A 24,187-nucleotide genomic window follows, 5' to 3' on the forward strand; every position below is an offset into this window, starting at 1 on the left:
TTTGTTGCAAAGTTTCTATTTGAAATGTGAGTAGAGTTTATTCAATGCATTATTTATAAAATATATATTCATTCATTTAAATCGAATAAAGAAAAAAATATTGTTGGCATGATGGATGGTTTTATATGAGAAATTTCTCAAGTACTTCAACTGTAAGCAATAAGATAGACAGACAGACGGACTAACACATTCAATTAGCTTTTGTCTACAAGTCGTATTTTTTCAGATTTTTCTTTATATTTCAAAGGTGTGAATTTGTTAAGATTTTAATAAACAATAGTTAAAAAAAAATAAAAATTTCTATGATTTTATTTTAATTTTTTTTTTCTTTAGTTCAAGTAATATTTACGAAATATTTTAGCAGTTATTTTAAACAAGGTTAAATTTAATAATTTTATGTGTTACATTTACAGAAAATAATAAATTTAAATTTTATTATAAAATTATAATAAAAAAGAATTATGAAATTAAAGGTTTAAAATTTGTAACAATAATTATTTAAACAAATTTCTATAGAATTATAATGCATTTAATAAGAAATTTGTTGTTATCAATTTTGTTTTTTATTTTAGATATTTTGTATAATTTTGTTTATTTTTAAATTTTGTATAATGTTCGTAATAAAATGATTCATTTAGATAATGGGGTTTTTTCTCTCTACGGAACAATCTATTTTTTTTTTTTTTTTAAATTGGCACTTTTTTATATTTAACCTTCACTTTAGTTAATAAATTTAAATCCTGTTAAGCTTATTTATATATCACACATTCTAATTTTCATAAAGTTGCTTGAGTTTTTGTCTCTATTGTTTAGCAACATTTTAAGAAACACTTTTGGGTTTAATTTACTAATAAATAATAAAAACAAATTAATAAAATGTTTTCCGCTTAAAACAAGATCTAATCTGCTAAGAAATCGTTTTAATTCATATACATATATTGGATTAAAAAAAACAAATGGAATTGATACATGTTGCCCAGCAACATGTTGCTAGCTAATAAAACAAATTATATACGAATTTTTAAACGATTTAAATACATATTCGAAAAGAATAAAACAGGTTTAAATTGTTTCTTTTCTTGTAGGTAAGAGTCCCATTAATTCTTCTTTCTCATCGTTTTGATCAAAACCCCCAAAAAACTAAACAAATTTCAGAAAATATATCGGCGCTTTAGAATCGTGAAAAATTTCACATCTGGAAATTGAAAGACTAATAAGAACCTCCAATTTAAATACATAAAAATTGCAATTTTATTTTATAAAATTAACGCTCGAATCTGGATTAATTTATTTAGTCCCTTCCACATAAATTCAAACTTCAATATATAACAAAATAATGTTACATCTTTTTTGGTAAATTTACTTTACCCATACGTAGTAATCGTACTATTTACAATAAATGTAAGTAAACTATGTAAATATATTTACACAAAATTTTAACAGTTTCAACACGTAATCGCTTTTATTTAACGCCAGAGGAAAAGGTGTGAATTATTCAAAAAAAAGTCTGTTAAAAATGTTTTAGATTTCAAAGAAAAAAATATATATCTCATACTGATTGTTATTCATTCAATCAATAAAATTGTTTATAAATATCAAATAAAAAAAGCAAAAACACTAAATAACAAATTTATTTTTTATACATATTATATTTTGTTTGTTGTTTTCTTATATTCAAGGTTGAATTTTTAAAGTTTTTGGTGTTGTTTTTTTTTATATTTTATTTGAATTTGAAATTAAAATGTAAATGTCAAAAAGTGTAGCAACATTTGTATAGAATTAAACTGTCTTATTACGAATTTATTTTTTTAAGGGGCTTAGAATAAAAGCCGAGTGTTTTAAAATAAGAGTATTAAAACAAATTTCTTGAAAATACTCTTTTTGTTATTGAAATTATGTTTTGTGATCAATGCTGTCAGCAATTCAATGATAACTAATCGTAAACGATATGGAACAATAATTTATTATGATTTTATTTGTATAAAGGCGATCTGCACTTCTGCCCTGCACATACATTTATTGCTGCATTACTTGGTCTTGTGAGAGTCTTTCTAATTACAACTTCCACCAGAATAATATTAAAATTCTTGGACCCAAAAAGTGCTCCCCACACCCCTAGAGATCTGTAGCAACATTACAGGAAATGCACAAAGAGTTCTAAATAGTAAAGTAATTCTGGAACAACTTAGGACACAATAGAGAGGTGGGCTCAAGAGCAAGAGTCTGTATTGTTACCAATTGATAGTACACAGAAGGAAAAAATATAATTTGTAATAACATCCGTTGTCAAAGAATGTTCGGATAGTTGTCAAGCCAACAACATAAATATAAAAAATACACGACGTTATCAAATCAATAAAGAAGTAATAATGTGTTACCAAAGTGACAACGCTATGTTGTCAAACTTAACGTTGCGTTATCGAAATGACAACGATTCTTTGTCGAAATCACAACGAATGCGTTGCCGAAATGACACAAAGCGTAATCGAAATGACAACAATGCGTTGGTGCAATGACAACGATGTGTTATCAAAATTACAACGGTGGTTGTCAAAATGATAACTGGGTGTTATTTAAATTTTATACACATCCTTTATCTAAATGTTAACAGAAGTGGTACTCACTTTTGACAACGGATTGTATCAATTATGGTACTTTTCTACCGGTTTTTTCCTCTGTGTAGATAATATCCTAACAATACTTCCGAATATTCATCAGTTCGATAAATAAAGTCTCGTCAAGCTAAATACAATGGGAACTATCCAACTAACTTAGAACATATTATCCCTTAAGTAGCCCTAACATCACCTTAATCATAGTTATATCTTCCAAGAGTTAGGTTTCGGGGAAGGCTATTATAAAGCTATCTTATAAAGGTTATTACAGAGCCTTCCTAAAACCCTACAACAGATCAATTACATTGAAAGGAGGATGAATACTACATCAGGCCTGAGTTCAGAAACTTAGTTTCCATCAGGGTTCCTGTGAGATGTAATATCTGGAATAACACAGCTCCGAAGATATGTCCTCTCTGATACTGCCCTTTATGCTCTACAATCGTCTACTTCCATAATTCTGAGTCAACTCAAAAAATTGTTTATTTTGAAGATGCTTCTTGTTCTTCTCTCGTTAGGGTGAAGAATTCTCTCCTTGTTGTGTTTTAAATGATTTTGCATCCGTCAGGTTAACTCGCTTTTTCATTGAAAAATAGTTCATCTGCTTTAGCTCTGATATACTTCGAACATGTTATGAAATGTTATTACAATCTATTGTCTATAGACCAGTATTTTAAGAAATGACATATACTTATATGAACTAGTTTATAGACTAGCCTACAGACTAGTCTATCGAATAATTTATGTAATAGTTAATGGACTAGTCTATTGACTAGCCAGTAGACTATTAATTAATCTATGGATTAATATTGACTCTTAACTGGCTTATGAACTAATCTCTTGACCAGTTTAATTATTATTTAGCAAAAGTTTATAATATAGAAAAGTACTTAAAAACTACAGAAATTTCTACCCTGATACAATAGGAGCTCTCTAGTTGTGTTTCAGATGTGAGTTTACGTACGTGAGAAAACAAGTAAACTCACATGAGTTATATTTACCGATGTCTGATCTAAGGTAATCGACTTATACGCGGATATTGCTGTAGCTAGCAATCAAAGCCCTATTTTACAAAGCGGGTTTTTAAAATGTCTACAAGGTTGTTAACTTTTAATGAATTTGCATGGAAAAGGCAAGAAATATTTTATTGGATCTTGGAATAATGATATTTTTTACAGTCGATCAAAAAGAGTGTAAAGATATCACTAGTTGGATTGTTGACAGTAATTGTTGCTTATGTATCTAAGCTATTTCGTCAGCTATATTGAATGATTCACTCGATTCTACAAATTAGGGAATGTTTTTAAAATAAAATCTAAATATCTTCAAATAAAAATCTCTTAAATGGTAGTATCCAATAAATATCATCCATTCAGAATGAATCAAAATTTATCATTTCAAATGATGTAAGACTGACAACACTGCTAACTACATACCAAAGAGCTTACTTAAGAGTTCTCTTGTGACAAATGATACACTCTTTGCCCATGACTAAATGTGGTTACGATCCGAATTTTATGAGAAATAATTTAATTTAAGCAAATTCAATTCAAATGAAATTGAAAAAATCCCCCCAAACGCAGTAAAAAAATACAATAGATAGGTAAAATAGAATAAAAACTTAAATAAATTACCCACCATTTATAAAAATTTATAAAAGCGATTTTTAATCCAGGAAATAAATCAGCAGCTCATAATTATGACAAAAGTTATAATCCACACACAAAAAAGGGGTTGGTTGCGTTGCAGTTGATGAAGGCACAAATATTAATCCTTTTGCAGAAGATTATTTTTATAATTTCTCTTTTTTTTTTGTAGTTGTTTTCAGCAAATGTTAAATTTGCTAATAAGTATTTTTTTATATTATAAAAAATTTCTTTAAATTTCACTTTAATATTTCTTTTTAATTATTTGTAAAATTTCACTTTTTGTAAGTATAAAAAATATTATAGAGCTTAAGCTTTATTTACTTAAAAAAATATTTCTTTAATTGCTCCCAAAAAAGGGGTGAAAGACACACACAATTTGTTTGCTGGGTACAAAAAACAAAAACACTTGGTAAAATGACAATTGATTAAACAATTTTGTTTTCTTTTTCAAGGCACCATTTTTTTGTTAAAAATATTTGTTTGATTCTTTTTTTGATATTTCTGTATTTATAAACACATTTTAGAAATTATTCTGTTAATTATTATCATCACTTTTAAAATCATTCACAATAGTAAATTTGTATTTTTAAAATAATTTTATAAATCTCCGCTTTCAGTCGGTATTTTTTTTACATTGAAGGGGAGGAGGATGTGACGTCAAAAATCTGGTCAAACAAGTTGTTATTATTGTTGTTGCTGTTATGGTAAAAAGCTTCTTTGTATGAGTATTTTTTTCGCTTATTCAAGATTCTACCGAATTTGCAACAAAAACAGAAGCCGGAATAATTCACAAGATTTCTGTTTGAAAATTTATTTTTTAATATCTTTTCGGGCAATAGCTAATAGAATCACTATTCACAATCACTACTTATTTCTGCATTAAAAATATTTATTTTCTCCAATTAGAAATTGTTGTAGTTGTTACGTTAAATGTGAAATTTAAAACCGCACAACAACTACGAAAATAAAAATTACACTAACAAAACACTCACAACAACAGAAAGGCTTATTTAAAACAAAAATACCGATAAAGTTAAATTGTAAAGAAAGAAAACATAAAACGTATGTTTGTATACAGAAGAAGAAACCAAAAATTCCAACTTTTATTTTTTCTTCTTCTATTTTTTTTTTTTTAATATTTTTTTATATTTCGTCGGCAAAAGTTTTGCGTGGTTATGTTGTATACGTTTTGACAATTGTTTGACAACTAAGTGTTCGAATAATATCAGTCTAGTGAACAGAAATAATAAAGAGTATTTTTCATTAATTATTTTGACTCTCTGTTATGGTAAAATTAATCACAAATTCTCTCGTTCTCTGTTAACCCAAACTACTCATGAACAGTGTTGCCAACATTGGTCAAGCAAAACGCGCGCAAAAAATATTAAAAAGGGGTAAAAAAGCGTAATTTTCTAACTGAAAATGGGTAAAAAAGCACTAACGTTTTTTTTAGTCAAATATTGTTTATTTTAATAAAAATTGCACATTATTTCGCTCATTTCCTACAAGACTCCAAAATTCGTTTTTTAGAACATTGGGCAAAACAAAACAAAACATGTGTCATACTAAAGTCTTTCATCTGTGTGAGTTAGATTTTTAGTAACGTAAGAACTAAAACTAATGTTTGACGAATATTAGATAAATAAGATGAGAATTTTAAAAGTTATTTTAAAAATAGTAAAATGTCATTAAACATTCAAACTGACATGCACACTACCAACTGGCCAACCGATGTACCCACACCCAAATTGTAAAATTGTACAAAACTTATGAAATATATTTTTTTTGCAAAATCTATATATATTATTTTTAAGTTTTTTGAGTTCTGGAAAAATTGTTAATTTCACTGATAGTGAATAACATAACTTATTGTAAAGTATTTTGAATATTTTGTTTTTTGTTTTTGAAGAATATTTGCTTTTAAAACTTAACACAAATAAAAAAAAAACTTTGGAGCACCCGTGTAAAAAAATTTAAAACAGTTTTTAAGAAAAATTTAGTCCTTAGTGTAAACTGATCGTATTCTAATAAACAACAAAAAGTGGTACAAATAGAAAGATCAAAGAATGATCCCTCAGTTTTCTTAACATTATAGAGAAAATGTTTAATATTAATTAAATAAATTACCTCCTGAAATTCACAAATATTTTAAAATATTTTAACAAGAGTGTTATATTCGGCTGTGCCGAATCTTATATACCCACCATCAAATCTTATGCCGTAAAAGGAATGCTCCTCTGTAAACATCAGGGAGATAAGGCTTAATTCAATTATGTACGTGATCTTCAAATTAACAAAATATTAATTTTTAAAAACAAAATATTTTTGTCCAATTTTTTAACCATGAACATATATCAGAGGTAGTGTCAATTATGAACTGTTTGTCGTAAAATTTGGTAGAAAGATTTCGTATAACACTTATTCGTTTCGAATTTCATTGCTGTTCTCGAATTTTTAATTCAGTCATAAGCGTAAAAGTTATTATCTAAAGGGGAACTTATATGGGGTTGGGACAATTATATATCGATACCCATAAAATTTTGTACATAGATTTTGTTTTGTTGGTCAGTTATAGACCAATCGTCATAAAATTCGGCATAAAGAATTATAATAAAAATCTTTTTATTGCGAGTACAACGATGAAGTAATCATGGAGGCTTTATATATGAGGGATAGGTGTAAAAAAATTATATAAAACTTATTTTTTGTCAATTTTCATCGCTGTACTCATATTTTTAAGGGGACCTTAATAGGGGGTAGGGTACGCTACCGACAAATCCGAATTAAATTCGAATTTCTCCGCTATACTCGTATTTTTAAGTCGGTAATGAGCGTTAAAATCAATTTTTGAAGGTGACCATATGTGGGGGTAGGGTCAATTATGGACCGATTGCCGTAAAATTTGCTAGAGAGATTTTGGCTTATATAAAACATATTTATGTCGAATATTTTTAAGTCGATAATGAGTATTAATGTCATTTGGTAGAGAAATTTTGATGCATATAAAAGTTACTTATGTTGAATTTCAACGCTGCACTCATAGGGGGACCTTATTTGGGGGTAGGGTCAGTTATGGACCGATTCCCATAAAATTTGGTAGAGACATTTTGACTTATATAAAACTTATTTATGCCGAATTTCATCGCTATAACGTATTTTTAAGTCAGTAATGACCGTTTAAATCATTTTCTGAAGGAGACCTTATATGGGGGGTAGGGTCAATTATAGACCAATTTCTATAAAATTTAGTAGAGATTTTGGCATATATAAAACTTACTTATGTTGAATTTCATCGCTATACTCGTATGGGGGGTAGGGTCAATTTTGGACCGAATCCCATAAAATTTGGTACAGAGATTTTGGCGCATATAAAACTTATTTATGCCAAATTTTATCGCTATACTCGTATGTTTAAAACAGTTGTGACTGTTAAAGCTGTTTTTCGGGGGGGCCACTTGTATGGGGGATATGCGAAATTGTGGACCCATATTGTCCATTTGCAATACCAAACAAACCTTACCTATAAGAAATATTTGTGGAAAAATTTAACTCCCTTGCTCTTTCCGTTCTAACCCTATCGTGCTTTCAACAGACGGACGGACAGATGAACAGACGGATGGACATGGTTAGATCGCCTTAGAATTTAATACTTTTGTGGGTCTACGACCAATGTGTTACAAACGGAGTGACAAAATCAATATACCCCACTCATCTTTTTTGATGGTGGGTATAAAAAGCACTAAATGCACTGTCATAAAATTAGAAAGCACCACTGTAGTGCCTTTTTGAAAAAAGGCACCATGAGCAAAATTTTCCGCGTTTGGCACACCAAAAAGCACCGCAAATAGTGCTAAAAGCACTAAGTTGGCAACACTGCTCATGAAAGCAGATTTTGTGAGAGCAGAGATAGAAATAGGGAGAGCAATAAATATTACTAGAACTAACTATACTAGTCTGCTAGCCAACCAATCAGTCAGCCCTACATGGCGTATACTAGCGGCTAATTGTAGCACAAATGTTTGTTTAAACAAGAGACAGACAACAGAAACACAGATAGTGAGAGTCAGCTAAAATCGTGAGTCATACATGACTGCATTTATTCAACTGCCTTAAACATGAAAAAAAAACTATAAAACCAAAAATCAAAAGAGAGTGTGTGAGTAACACACACTTATGGCTGAATTGTAATGCTCACTTTCTAATTTCAATAAGTATAAATAAACCACAATTAAATTTAAGATTTTTTTCCAAAATTAAAATAAATAAATGTCTAAATAAATCTCAATTTTATAGGAATATTCCAAATTTTCCATTAGTATCAGGGCACAAAATTGTTAATAAATGTTAAACTATAAGTATCTACTGTAAACTGACAAAGTTTTTTATTTGTTTTTTTTTTCTTACTGCCTTGCAATTCAGCTAACTTTTCTCTCTATTATTTAGCTTTTGTGTAGTCTCTTCCAAACTCATTTCTAGTAAGCTCTCATTTTCAGTGAGTGAACTTAATCAATTAGATTTAGGTACAGAGTTGGGAATTTAAAAACTGTGAATTTAAGAATTTAAAATATAAAATTTTTGCCGCCATAGACTCTGATTCTCTACCTCTACAGGAAGGTAGCAGATTTTTTTCTATCCCTCGAATATCAAAAATTATGGATTCAATTTCGGCTCAGAAATTAGCTTCGTTGCCTAATACCTGCACGGCTTTTCAGGCCGAAATATACGCCATCGATACAGGAGCTAGAAATATCTGAAATTAAATTCCGATAAGACTTGTCTCAGTCCTCTCACCTGGAACGTGATAAGATCCCAGTACATGAGGACATTCAGTAGCAGTTAAAGATGATCGAACATCATAGCAGATAGAAAGAACGAACAAAAAATCGAAACTCAGATGAACCACTGGTAGAGTAATACAAGCCTTTTTTACGTTCAGACGTTTAGAAAAGTATCCGGTTTTTTATAAATGGCATATTTTTCTAAGTATCACACGAATGTCAAAACTTAAATTCAGTTTCCATAAACCGCTCGGAAATTTTTTTCTGATGAGCTTGGTCTGGTTGCCTGAACGGGTTTTCAAGTGGAAATTTACGCTATCGGTAGAGTAGCTAGAAACATGTGAAACTAAATTTCGGTAGGTCTTCTCTTAGGGCTCCCACGTGATAAGATTCAAATGGCGTTCCATTAACATTCACTCCCCATTCCCAATTAGAAGACTCTTCTACGGATTGATATGGCTTACAGTACATTAGAGTATTTCAGGAAACGGATCGTACTTAGACAAAACAGTTTCGCAATAGGATATTTATATATCGAACATGAATGCCTCATCAAAAGAGTCGAAAGTAAACTCGGCCTCTCGGGGCTCTCAACTCGAACGTGATAAGATCGAAATGAATATATGTAATTAGCATTCATTCCCCATCCCAAATTACAAGACACCTTTTCGAATTGATATGGGTTCCAGTACATTAGGTTATTCCAAGAAATCGGATCGTACTTGGGCGAAACAGTTTCGCAAGAGTATATTTATTTACCCCTGGCCGCGGTTTCAAACATAATCGAATAATCAAAGAGCGAAAGTAAACTCGGTCAAGCAGGCTGGTACAAGTCTCTTTCATGACCTGGACTGTAACAAGGGTAAATATTTGAATTAAATTTGTTAGAAGGACAGATTGTTTTGCTCTGGTACCGATAACTGCAACGTAGGAAGAGTATGTGAAGTACCATTAGCAAAACTTGAGAAATTACTTTCAAGAACACCGAATAGCTGATTAAGTCCAGACTAACGTTTAGTGTAAGATTTCTGGAGTTATTTTTTAAAAGCAAATAAATAACCAGCATGTATCAACTAGGTCACGAAACATACGGACCACGTTGTAATCTTTTGATTCAGATGCCGTAACGTCTTTTCTTTGTTCGACGTATAGACTATCTGCAGAACATAATATAACTGCGTACGATTAAAAAATTTTTAACGAACATTGTAAGAGATCAGTAAAGAAATTTACCGATCTCTTAACCTTAAAATGATTTCAGGTTCTATCCCTAATATTTCGGACATTATTAGCCTAATTCGCATCGGTATTTTACGACAGCAAAACATCAATTGTTCGGTGAGCTATGTGAGTGGTTAAATTATCATGTTGTAACCAAGGATATTCCAAGCCACGACATCTACATCAACGGGTACCAAGTTGTCCACGAACAATCCAGTCTAAAGAACTTTTTACCCAAACTTGTTTTTTAAGCTAGCAACGATACCTAGAATCCCAAAAGTGTCAGTATCCTTTTAAACGGAACATTTTCCTTCTTATTTTTGTCGAGCTATTTTCTCCTTAGCTAAGAACATTTCGGCAGACAACTGAATGTGAAGGTACTATTGGGATCATAATACTTTAAAAATAAATCGAATTTGATCCATTTAACTTAAAAAATACTTACATTAAGAAGCTTAATTTATTCTACAAACGTTACATTTATTCTACAATCGTTACATACCTGAAATGAAACATTAAATAATATTTTAAAATTAATTTAAAAATAATGTCAAGTCTTCTTACTTAAAATTTTAATTAACTGTATGCAATATAAAAATGTTATAACTGCAAACCTCTTATACATAATTATTATTACTTTAAATTTTTTCAACTTAATTGCTCTTTAAAATTAATAACAATTAACTTCCAACTCTGATTTAACAAACCACAACAGATGTTGGCAACCCGCATGAAAAATACAAAGAAAAGAACATAAAAATCAAACAATAAATACAACAACAACTTCAGCAATCATTAACACTTTCAAAACAAAGTATGGCTGCACTTCCAAATTCATTTCACAAATACAAAAATTTACACTTAAAAGCAGCAACACAACAAAAACAACTAGGAAAAAGGAATGAACTTTTCAAAACGAAATTGAAAATAAAAACAAAAACAATATGTATTTCAAAGATCTACCAAATAAACAAACAAGCGAAATGAAATACATAAAGATTTATATTTTTCAATATCTTAACTTAACAATTGTTAAGTAAACAAAATTTAAAAAAAATTGATTAGATTGTCTGTCTAATTTAATATCGAGTGCATTGCTCTTTCTCTCCGTTCAATTTTAATTGTATTAGAGACAATAAAATAAACAAAATGAAAACAAAAACAATTGCAAACGTCATATAAGTTGTCATTGTTGTGGTTGCTATTGCAACTCTCACACACACTTCACTATCTCTTGTTAAATGGAAAAGGTTGTTGTAAATTAAGGGTAACAAATTATCATCTACTTGATGATGATAAGGTCAAAGTGTGGTTGTCATTCTATCTGTCCGTCTGTCTCGAGGGATATGTACTGCAAGGACGTTTTGTTTGTATATTCTCTTAGTGTTGTTGGGCGTTTGTGTAGGGATTACAAATGTAAACATAACATGGTTGGATAAAATGCGTATTAAGATCAAAGAAATGTGCATTTGTTTGTATAAAAACTTATGAGATAAAGACTATTGTTTGTTATTATTAGCACTCAAATTAATTAAATGGAACTGTTGCAATTTCTAGAAAATATAACATGCTCTCTGTCAAAAAAATTGTCTAATTGGTGATAACAATTTTGTGATTTATAATTATGTATGTATATTTCTTGAGATTTAAAATAATATTTATTAACTTATAAGTTTTTGTATTAGATTTACTAATACTAATCAGTGCGTATGTATCTCAAGTTAAAAAATCATATTTTTCCTTTTAAGGTTCTTTATACGGAAAACGGAACTTCAAACAAGTTAGAGTGCTATATTCGGCTGAGCCGAATCTTAAATATTAATACTTTTCTAATTGATCAAATATTTGTAGAAATAAGTTTTCACATATCTTAAATAGAAAAATCCCTAGATTCAAACAGCTCAAATCTATTACAATTCCAAGATTTATTGAACATTACCAACGCTTGGCGATTTTTATTACTTTGCATGTATGCATGTGTGTGAAAGATTTAAGGATTTTCAAAATACATATATATAATTTTGTTCTACACAAATTGATAATGCAACTAGTCAAATACGGTTTTAGGGGCAGGACCTAGTATGGGAGATATGACCAATTATAGACCGATCGTAAAAAATTCTTTAAGCAAAACTTCTGGACATGAATGCTATATTTCAGTAAAATTTTGTATCTATATCGTAATTTAGTAATAAGTAATGTGTGTTATGAACCGATCGTTCAAAAATCTTGAAATAGAATTTTTGTATGGATATCTTAATTTAGTAATGAGTGATGCGCGTTTAAGTGATTTTCGGGAAGGGAACTTGTATGGGAGCTATGACCTATTATGGACCGATCAGAAAAAAATTTCACAGTAATATTTCTGTATGTGAGAGCAATACTTGTACCGAACTATATATGGATATTTTAATTTAGTAATGAGTGACGTGCGTTTAAGTGATTTTCGGAAGGGGACCTTGTATGGAAGCTATGACCAATTATGGACCGATGGAAAAAAAATTTCACAGTAATACTTCTGTATGTGAGGGCAATACTTGTACCAAATTTTATATAGATAACTTGATTTAGAAATGAATTATTTGCGTTTAAGTTATTTTCGGGAGGGGACCTTGTATGGGAGCTATGTCCAATTATGGACCGATCCAGAAAATTTTTTCTCTGAATGAATTCTATTGACATAAAATTGTAATTTATAAAATTTTGTAAAGATTTCGACATTGTGACGGAAGTTTTTAACAAAAAACCCATTTTCCGGGAATATGTACTTTTGTATGGGAGGTATATGAAATTGTGGACCGATTCTGGCAATTTTCAGCAGGAGTCAAGCTCTTGTGTAGAAACGAATGTATGCTGATTTTATCTTTCATAGTTTTCGATGAATACATCAGAATGTGTAAAAAATGCTTATTTTTTCGAGGTTGTTTCAAATTTTGATTCATAATTTTTCCAGGTGTGAACCGATTTTGCTCACAATAATAAATATTTTGGGTGAATTTCGTTAATTTTTGTTGCTTTGTGTTAACGTGAGAATGTTTTATACAGACAGACAGACAGACGGACGGACATAGCTAAATCGACTCAGAATTTCATAAGGTCCAAGAATATATATACTTTGTTGGGTCTCAGATGAATATTTCTTGGTGTTACACACGGAATGACAAAGTTATATATACCCTCTATCACCACTGATGGTGGTGGAGGGTATAAAAATGGGATTTACTAGAGATAAATACTGAATAACATTGATTACTGGACAATCAAACTATCTTTTGATAAAAGTTTTTCAGTGTTAATCCAATACGATCCAACGGAGATGGATCGTATAAGATTTACTGACAGCTCTAAAAGAAATGATAATGTAGGCGTTGGCTTTTACGTAGTGCTCATTGTAAAAGAAATTTTTTCACACTTCCTGACCAGATATTCAAATATACACCGACAGCCCAGCCACACTAAGGTCTATAAATGGTGTTTATACAACATCAAACTTGAATGCCCCAATAGAACTCTACTTGATTCCAGATCTTCAACATATACCTGACAATACCATTAGAGACATTATTGTGAAAATCAAGACACTTTCGTCGGTATAGCGCAAACTAGCTGCAAACGCTCAATTCGTGATAGACTCTTGCGCTTACACAATCCAGGTGCTTAACTGAGGCTACCTGTATAATGGCTAAGATCATGTGGCCGACACACAGTGGTATAGGAAAAAAAAAAGAGGGAAATAATTCGGTAACTTCTAAACGGTTAATCCGATTTTAATGAAATTTGGTGTGCACAAAGAGGAGGTGTTGTCGAGTTTAGGTTTTGAATTTGGACCTTATAGGCCAACCAGGGGCCCGGCGGGGGGTCCTCAAATTAGGACACCTCGGCTATGTTAAATTTTTAAAACGATCCTATTTCTTCATTTGAGTTCCGATTTAAAAAAAATTTCGTATATAGAATCTCCTCATCGAGCACTATAAAAAATGTCGTCGTAGCAGTAAATTATCTTTTATAGTTTAGGAGATATTCGCATTTGAATATTAAAATTTTAAAATTTTTACCGTCCTTACTTTAGTTTTTTTGATAATAGCAGGTCCAAATATTTCCGATTTTCGCCATTTTTTTTTATTTGCTTAACAACAAGTTTATATACCAAGCAGTGAAAGAATTATGTAAAAATCATGACTGAGTCCAAAGTTATAGGCATTTAAATTTAAAAAATTAAAAAAAGGCGATTTTTTGACATTTTTTTGGGAAAAAAGTATCTTTTTCTTTTTAAGTTATCTAAAAAGTTTCTAAGAAGATGTATATAGAATTTATACTTTTTGGAAAGCTGACTTTACATAAAATACGATAAATGAAACAAAACCTAAAAATTTTTGATACCGAGGGGACCAGGTCCATCCAAAAAAACCCTATTTTTTATGGAAAATTAAATTTTGAGCAAAAATTCTCAAATCGCATAGTCGATATCAAATTATAGTGACCTGTTTTATATGACCCAATAAGTTCTTAATCATTTTGTAACGGGTTTCGATAACCCCGCCCCTGGTATGGATATAATAGGCAAAAAACCAAAAAATCCCATTTTTGGGATTTTTTAAAACTTTTTTGGGAATTCCGGGATTTCTAATAAGAAAATTCGAAATTTTTATTTAATTTTGGATTTTGAGTAAAAAAATCTACCTAACTGTAAAATTTCATCAAAAAATATTCATAAATAAAATTTTTATTGCAATTTGAAAAATTTGTATCTTCGCAAAAACTGAATAAAAAACATTTTTTAATTTTTTTTAAAAAAAGTATTCCGCGAATTTTTTAATTTTCAAAAATTATATACAGTTTTGAAAAATAGACAAAATTACCTTTCCATTGATATATAACATGCCTACCTAATGTTTTTTAAGTGACAAATTAATTAGGGAAAACTCAACATCTTTTAGAAAATTTACCTAGCACTATTATTTTCATCCATATATGTAACAAATTTAAGAGTTAACCTTATGGATGAAAATAATAGTGCTAGGCAAATTTTCTAAAAGATGTTGAGTTTTCCCTAATTAATTTGTCACTTAAAAAACATTAGGTAGGCATGTTATATATCAATGGAAAGGTAATTTTGTCTATTTTTCAAAACTGTATATAATTTTTGAAAATTAAAAAATTCGCGGAATACTTTTTTTAAAAAAAATTAAAAAATGTTTTTTATTCAGTTTTTGCGAAGATACAAATTTTTCAAATTGCAATAAAAATTTTATTTATGAATATTTTTTGATGAAATTTTACAGTTAGGTAGATTTTTTTACTCAAAATCCAAAATTAAATAAAAATTTCGAATTTTCTTATTAGAAATCCCGGAATTCCCAAAAAAGTTTTAAAAAATCCCAAAAATGGGATTTTTTGGTTTTTTGCCTATTATATCCATACCAGGGGCGGGGTTATCGAAACCCGTTACAAAATGATTAAGAACTTATTGGGTCATATAAAACAGGTCACTATAATTTGATATCGACTATGCGATTTGAGAATTTTTGCTCAAAATTTAATTTTCCATAAAAAATAGGGTTTTTTTGGATGGACCTGGTCCCCTCGGTATCAAAAATTTTTAGGTTTTGTTTCATTTATCGTATTTTATGTAAAGTCAGCTTTCCAAAAAGTATAAATTCTATATACATCTTCTTAGAAACTTTTTAGATAACTTAAAAAGAAAAAGATACTTTTTTCCCAAAAAAATGACAAAAAATCGCCTTTTTTTAATTTTTTAAATTTAAATGCCTATAACTTTGGACTCAGTCATGATTTTTACATAATTCTTTCACTGCTTGGTATATAAACTTGTTGTTAAGCAAATAAAAAAAAATGGCGAAAATCGGAAATATTTGGACCTGCTATTATCAAAAAAACTAAAGTAAGGACGGTAAAAATTTTAAAATTTTAATATTCAAATGCGAATATCTCCTAAACTATAAGAGATAATTTACTGCTACGACGACATTTTTTATAGTGCTCGATGAGGAGATTCTATATACGAAATTTTTTTTAAATCGGAACTCAAATGAAGAAATAGGATCGTTTTAAAAATTTAACATAGCCGAGGTGTCCTAATTTGAGGACCCCCCGCCGGGCCCCTGGTTGGCCTATAAGGTCCAAATTCAAAACCTAAACTCGACAACACCTCCTCTTTGTGCATACCAAATTTCATTAAAATCGGATTAACCGTTTAGAAGTTACCGAATTATTTCCCTCTTTTTTTTTCCTATACCACTGTGCGACATACAAGCCACTAAGGTAGCAAGCCTTGTTATATCCTACAAAAGTACAGCTATGACAAACAATTTCAGTGGAGACTGGCCACTGTCCCCGTGATATGAAATAGTGACCCACAATTAAGAATTCAGGTTAAAAAATCCTTATGTAATTTGCTCTCTATTCAGTCGTTGCATGTTTCCTTGATGATAGACCGCATCTTTGTGTATTGCAATCCGGGGGAAAGGAGGTGTTACTAATACCTCTAGTCTGCGGGGACTATAAACTGATGTTTACAGTTCACTGCCTGGCCTAGTCCTTGCATGAATTGAAAAGAGGTCTAACCAGAGCACCACATAATCTGGTACTACGGATGGCCAGTTGCGCACAGAACTTGTCCTGGCTGGTCAATTGGGTGAGGTTCCTTCGGGATCCACGTAGTGGCTGTGGTTGAAACCTAAATCGCAAGAAGGGGGTGCTTGGTTAAAAGTCTGATATACGGTGAAATATAATTTTCATGCTGAATTTCTGTTATCGTTCCTAGATGCTAGATGTTGCATTTGAGCTGATAACGCAAATATTTGGTATACGAGGTGGAGTTTTCCTGGTATTATTTTGGTGCTTTCTTATGTTAGCTTTGATTCAATAGAGCGGATTGAGTAATTGATGGATTTGACGGATGGAGTGATTGGTGGCTTATGATGTGCTAAATAATGGTTTATCAAGGCGTAGGCGGAGTTGTGCAAGGTCGTCACTGCTCTTTCTTTGATTTATCAGCGATTTTCCTTCATTGTTGAGTGTGTTAGAGTTTACTCTAAAACATGCTCCGTGTTTCGGACTACCAATTACGTCCCCTAGGTGCTGTTGAGCGACATATAAGGCCTGTTCTTTCTCAACGGAACTACTATGGCAAGAGATAACAAAGGACGGCATCCATATACGTAAATTGCAACCTGCTTGTAAGATACACAAAGGGGCAGTGGTGAGTCATTATATTTTTGCTCACTTAGTGGATGAAAAAGACCACCGTGAGATAGACCAACACGGCAAGTAATCACGTAAAGCACTTTGACATTCGAGTCGCTGCTAAATGTGTTTGCCGAGAACATCGGATCTAAAACGACCAAGAACCTCACAAAGGAGCCTCCCCTTTTTTACCGGAAACGAACGTCCATAACAAGCATATACATAAGTGAATCGCAGGATCTTTCAATGAGAGAGCCAAGAGCAGCCTCATCCGGGCCGACATCGACAGAAATGCTTCCTAACTGGGCAGAACTGTTGGGGTGACATGTAAAATTTTCAAAACGGACTCGGCAATCCTCCTGAATGTCATAACAATCGATGGTTCCACGGTCACGTAAATGTCATGGCTTAAGTACATGAACACAATTCCTACTTATGTCAGTTATGTTGTACGGATGAATCAAAGCTCGAGATTCAAATGAGGTATCCCTAAGGCCTAGATCAATTGGCAAAATAGCGACTGAGGTATCTAGCCCCAAATAGATTTGAGATTCTTCAATAATGCCACTCCCAACACATAATTGGAACGAGGTTAATTTTGTAGAGACTGGCGGATCTATAGATTAGAAATTGTTCAATAATACAACCCAATGAAACCACAGGGAGTAACAATTTAGTGTGGATTTGGATCATTGGTCCATTTTGGTCCAAATGAATGAAATACATATTGTCACCTGAAACGCAGTGCTATTAAAGATCGATGCTGTTAAAGGTCAAAGGCAAAACCAGAATGGCATATTTTGATTCTTCTCCAAAAAGTAGTTTAAAATTGTAACAAAAAAGGGAAGAGAGTACTTATTGTAAAATAAGTAAAAAACTATCATTTAAATTGGTTTTAACAATCATTAGTAATTGTTTGCAGTTATTTTAAACTAAAAATAAACTCTTTTTCCCACCTTAAAGCTTGTAATTTTTCCCATAAAAAACAACTATGAAATGCTTTTTTTGAAAAGAAAGTGATTTTTTCTCTTTTGCCCCTCTAGGAGTTTTAACTTAAACTTACATACTTCATAAGTTTCAGTTATAATTAATGATTTAATTCATACGCAAACAAGTAAGAAAAAATTAATTAACATGATTTTAACATTATGACCTGTATTAATAAAATATGCATGTAAAACCGGAGAAGTAGAGGAAAGGCACTAATCTAAATCCAAATCCAAATGGAATTCTAATTTTCACTTTTGCTCTATTCATCTATTTCAAAATCATAAAACAAAAACTGAAAAAAAAAACTAAACAAACAAAAATTAAACTAGACCAAATGTTGACTGACCTGACTGAACTTTTTTTATTTATTTCTGCAGACGAGTATGAAGAAATATAAAAAAAATAATACTTATACTTGAAGTTGGTTAGTTGGTTTCAGAGCAAAATACGCTTAAACGAATTGCGATTAGAGTTTGTTATTTTTACAACAAAAAATATAGATTACGTTTATTACTTTTTATTTCTATTGCAATGTTATTTTTAAACTTAGAACATACATACTATCGTGAGTACGTTTATATTCTATAGAAGAAGAAAAATGTAAAATCATAACTTTCTCACAATTTTATTTTAAATATTGGAAATTTAAGTAAACCACATGCTATAAAAGTGGGTTGAATTTGTGTGAAAAAGTTTGGTAAACTAGAAAAATATCTAAAATGTATTACATTTCTTAATAATATAGATTTGCATTTTATGGGAATTGTTTAAAATTTCACAGAAAAACTGAAATAATTTCTAATCTGTGTAACCAAAGAACTTTAAATTCTCAGTTTAAATTCAATTTTCCACAATTGCACAAAAACTAACCTCCCATTAAGAAAATGTGTATCGCAATCATTCGAGAAAAAAGCTGCATCTTATCTTATTTAATAACCTTGACTTACAAACGCAATTCAAATGGTTATTGTGGTACTTAATAATAAAGATAAGTTAAATATTTAAGTGAACAAGGTTGAAATGATTTTAGAAGATTGAGGCAGAAAACAAACAACTGAAAATGAGAAGATAAAATTTCAAAATATTTGAAAAATGTAAAAAATAAACAAACTATAAATATAGTGTAACAAACAAACATTTGAAATAGTTTTCAAAATGATATCAATAAGATCTTAAATAGCTATGGCGTTTGAACTTTATATTGCAAATCATTACAAAGTGTATGACATGGAATTTTTGCCTATACATATATGGAAGTCAAAATTTACATGATTTTTCGTTTATTAGAGTTATTTTCAAACTTCATTATTTGCTCTTGCAAAGGTAATGTAAGAACATTTCCTGAACGTAATGCAATCTTCTAAACCTTTCCCTAAACGGGTTTATATTTTCCATCTAGAAACAGCTTCAAATCTTTGCTGTTGAATTATTTGTTCTTGACAAATTTTCTGAGAAGCAATAAATTTGATTAAGTTAAATTTTATAAAATTAAAATTATGTAAACAATTCAGATACATGAGAACGAACAGAAAAAGATGAACAATTTCAATCATATAAAAAATATCTAGAGCGCTTGGGGTTTTCTGTTGTGCTTTGTTTTATTGTGGTTAAATCAGATCGCAGATCTTTAAATACATAAACACACACATTCAGATACCTACTCACTGTGTAAACAATATGTACAAATAGAAAATAAGATAAATACACTGAAAGAAAAAAATGTATATTGTAGTTATTTGTTGGAAAGATTTATATGATCTTAGTTATTTTTAATGAAAATAAACCAATTTTATATTTTCTCCGTCGGCTCTGAGCAAAAAACTAAAGGCCTGTCGCGTACTAACGTGGCGGACAATGCGTCAAGTGTACAGCATGCCATTGGCAAAAATATAGCGGTAAAAGAAGGATGTACTCGGAGAGAGCTCTAAGCTACCTCAGCCTTTAAATATTGGTTAGAGTTGCGACTCTGAATAATCAGATGATGCAAATAGAAAAATTACAAAATACGGGTTTCTGGAGCAGAGAGGAGGAAGGAGAGTCAATCCTACGACACTCCAAAGGTAAATCGGATTCTCTCTTAATATCTGAGGCAAAGAGTATCAGGTCTCCCGAGGAGTTGACAACTGAAAATGAACCTAAGAAGAATAAGTGCTCCCCGTCTTCTAATATAGAGTCGAAGCCAAGCCATACCTCACTCAAAAGAACCTCAAGTCAGAAACCTGCCAGTAAGGGTGACAAACCCAATACAGATATTCCGAAGACGAACACGTCGGCGAAATCAAGGTAAGGGTATATCAAAAGAAGCCCCTAGAAACGAGAAAGGTAGAAGATCTGGTCAACAATAAGATAGTGACCACGCAATCGATTCAAAGGGCCAATAACCAATAGAGAGCGTGAGCTGCGAGTTCAGCATGGGCATGATGTTGATGGTATGTCTTTCACAGTTAAGAAGAACCTGATGGAAATCTACTTGTAATAGATATCGACCAGAGCTCTATGGCAGTATTGCTAAAAAAGGAAGGACTTATTTCGATCCTAAATCTGACATCTTCAAAATTAAGAAATACATTCATCAAACGTATATTCATTCCTATTCCCTAACTAATATTCGTTCTTCTTCTTCTTTATACGAATTGAAGGGGTAGTATTTGTACCACAGATTGGTATCGGCATTACGATCTTAATATGATATTACCTTACCAATTCCATTAGGTAACTCACTAGGCTACATAACATTGATACCTTTCTGATACCCGTAACAGGTTATGAATCGACTTTTATCAAGGAGCAACTGTGGACATATATTAAGTTCTAATTATTTAGATATGTTAGTTAGTATGCATTGCATCATACCAAGTAGAAGCCAAGACAGTTAATAAGGAACTATTCAGCTTCTTGGTTATCTAGAATAGGTAGATATTGACGCCAAGGGATATTTTACCTTTAATCAATTTTCATATAACCTTAGAGAACACCATAGAAGAATTCCTTAGTTTTTCAATATTTTTATAATAAACGTTCAAAAACATCTTCAATTTCTTGCAGTGCATAAAAGAGTTTTTATTGAAAATAATAATATCTAGTCTACAGCATCATCACGATACTTGTATGAGTAACAAAAGTCGATCAACAGAAACAATCAAAAACGACAAACTATTAAGTTTTCTGTAATTGTTATTGTTTCGGATGACAACGAATGACTGGTAACACTACAATCAGTAAAGATACCATCACATGTTGCAAATATGATAAAGAGTAGAAACCACTTCTAGTTAAATTAAAACTATAGTTTAATATATAAACGACCACGAGCCAATATCTCAACCTTCGGTTATCGTTTAACAGGAAAATATACTGCCGGTTAAACTAATTTTTGTATATAAACTGTCAATTTATCGTTAGGATCAAAACATAATCAGACATTAAGAAAATGGGGTTTAATGTGAGAAAAATGTTCTATGATTTTGAGTACTATAAAGTTCACCATCCATTATTGAGAAGGAAATCAGACTTTTTTAGTTATGTGTAAGTGATATATAAATCGTCGTAAACTTTCGTACCAAATACAAAGTAATAAGATAACAAAATGACAAATAAAATAATAACAATTACAAGAAAAACAACAATAATATGAAACAAAATCAAAGTACATCACATCGAATCAAGTCTACAACAGTACGCGGTTTCATTTTCATAAAAGTAACAAATCTAGTAGTAATAGTAAGTACTCGCATACACGAATATATGGACCTACAGCCAACAACGATGACAATACTAGTGACAGCAATAACAAAACGACCTTAAATGTACATTAATGTCAAATGTTTACAATGTCAATAATACTCAGTCGTAAACTGAAACAAAGTAAAGGAAAAAAATCTATGTATGTTGTTACAACAATAAAAAAAACGCAATTCACTTAAATTCTCATAGATATTTGTAACTATTACTCACAATACCAATGAGAGCGAGACCAAATAAAAAACCAACAGCATCTTGTACAAATGAAACCAATGATGATGATCTGTAACAAACGATTTTTATCGGAATAATAAAAAAAGAACTAGCAAACTGAAAAACTGATGTAAAGAAGGTTAAGTTCAAATGGATGAAAGATGAAATCAGGGCAATTATTAGATTTCATAGGCATACATATGTACATAGGCATAGATTGTACATCTATGTACATTTATGTTCGTAGTCTTGTGGATAAATAATGTCGCTTAAAAGTGGTACATGTTTTATGCTGGATAGTGAGAAAAACTTTTTACAAGAATTGATTAATCTTTATTTTCTTGTAACAATAAAAAAAGAAACAAATTAATTCGACTTTGACATTATTCTACTTCAAAAAAAATTCATGTTATAGGAAAAGTAGAACTTTCTAATTTTCTGGTCTTCAAAACCTTTTCCCATTTCCTAATATCCAAAAAACTTGCGAATGTCGGAGGAAGTGTTTACAGAAGTCTTCTGTAAAAACTTTCTCCGATCTAAAAGCCATGCAACGGTTCTAGTGGAAGTCAATCTGAAGCAACGGTCATATATGGCCGTTGCTTCTGTAGTCATGGCACATCATTTCGCCAGAGCAGACCCATAATATTCTCGCTAAATGCAAAATTCTGCCGAAGATTAAGATTTGCATCACAAGAACTTTATTTCGATACTTCCGTTCATACTGCAATTAAGCTCAATATTTATTTCATAACAACAAAATGACATGAAACCATTCTCCATGAATGCTCAAATAAGATGACTTCTGTGTCACACAAACAGGATTTTTTTAAATCACAGACCAATGTTGTGTTTATCGGCCATTAAGCAAATTTTAAACTGGCTGATATAAAGGCTTTTTATCTTGATAACAAAAAATCCAATGTGGACTTTAAATGTCTAGCATCTCTAAACTAGGTTGTGAACTAGAACCCTAATAGATACCAGGTCATCAACAGGTACCTCAGAATATTATTGCGTAATTACAAGCAAAAGCAGAAGTTTTACTAATCGACACAGAAAATACCCAGCAAAAGCATGCAATGTCTTGTACTTAACTACATACATGTCAATGACTACTACATACATACCCTCTGCATTACTTAGAAGGAGTCTAGTAATGATAATGTATTATGTAAGTACTTACTTGTTTTTAACACAAACGATTTTTTTGTGAAAACTAATTCTTTACGAAACAAAACTACTTGCTTAACGCCCTATTTGTAGGTGATCGCATTAAAAACTCACTGAACTATTTGTAAAGGAGCATGGTAAGTACTTGTCTCCAATGTCATTCCCGTGTTAAAATAATGATTTAAACTGCAATTATGTAAGTAAATTTTATCATTTTAATCACTTACTTTTCAATGTATGTTATTCCTGGATACATTTACGCTGACCTATCTTGGACCAGGTCTAGTTAAATGATTATCGATTGTTAAAAAGTTTTACGCTGAAGTTTATACACATATGTATTTTTCACAATAACATCAAATATGTAGTTTCAGATTTGTATCATACAGCAACGTGATTCAATAAATGTAAGCTTTTCACTATTTTTATCGAAAATATTCAAACTTTCTGTTTTGTAATAATTCTATTTTGTAATAATTGCTCAAAAAAAATATTTGAAATTCAAACTCAATAAAGGGTTAATAAAAGTTGAGGACATAAGCTGACAGTAATTTGATCCAAATCTTTAAAGAGATAACACAAAAATATCGAAATTCTTACAAGT

The 24,187-nt window shown here is 30.8% G+C and overlaps 1 protein-coding gene across 4 annotated transcripts in view; it reads right to left on the reverse strand.

The window, feature by feature from the left end:
- LOC119612412 (putative GPI-anchored protein pfl2) overlaps positions 1-24,187 on the reverse strand; it is a 214,439-nt gene that overhangs the window by 177,634 nt on the left and 12,618 nt on the right. For 2 of the 4 annotated variants that reach the window (XM_037968236.1, XM_037968241.1), the window contains exon 1: positions 4,254-5,467. The exons of the other annotated variants lie outside the window; for them this stretch is intronic. In XM_037968236.1, the coding sequence (XP_037824164.1) occupies positions 4,254-4,256 (3 nt within the window). In that variant the 5' untranslated portion in view covers positions 4,257-5,467. Of the gene's footprint in view, positions 1-4,253; positions 5,468-24,187 lie in introns of those variants that run through there. 4 annotated transcript variants of the gene reach the window in all.

This window comes from Lucilia sericata, unplaced genomic scaffold (assembly GCF_015586225.1).
Source record: "Lucilia sericata isolate MDLA Ls3-8-SP2 unplaced genomic scaffold, ASM1558622v1 Contig000034F_arrow, whole genome shotgun sequence".
NCBI classification, from domain to species: domain Eukaryota; kingdom Metazoa; phylum Arthropoda; class Insecta; order Diptera; family Calliphoridae; genus Lucilia; species Lucilia sericata.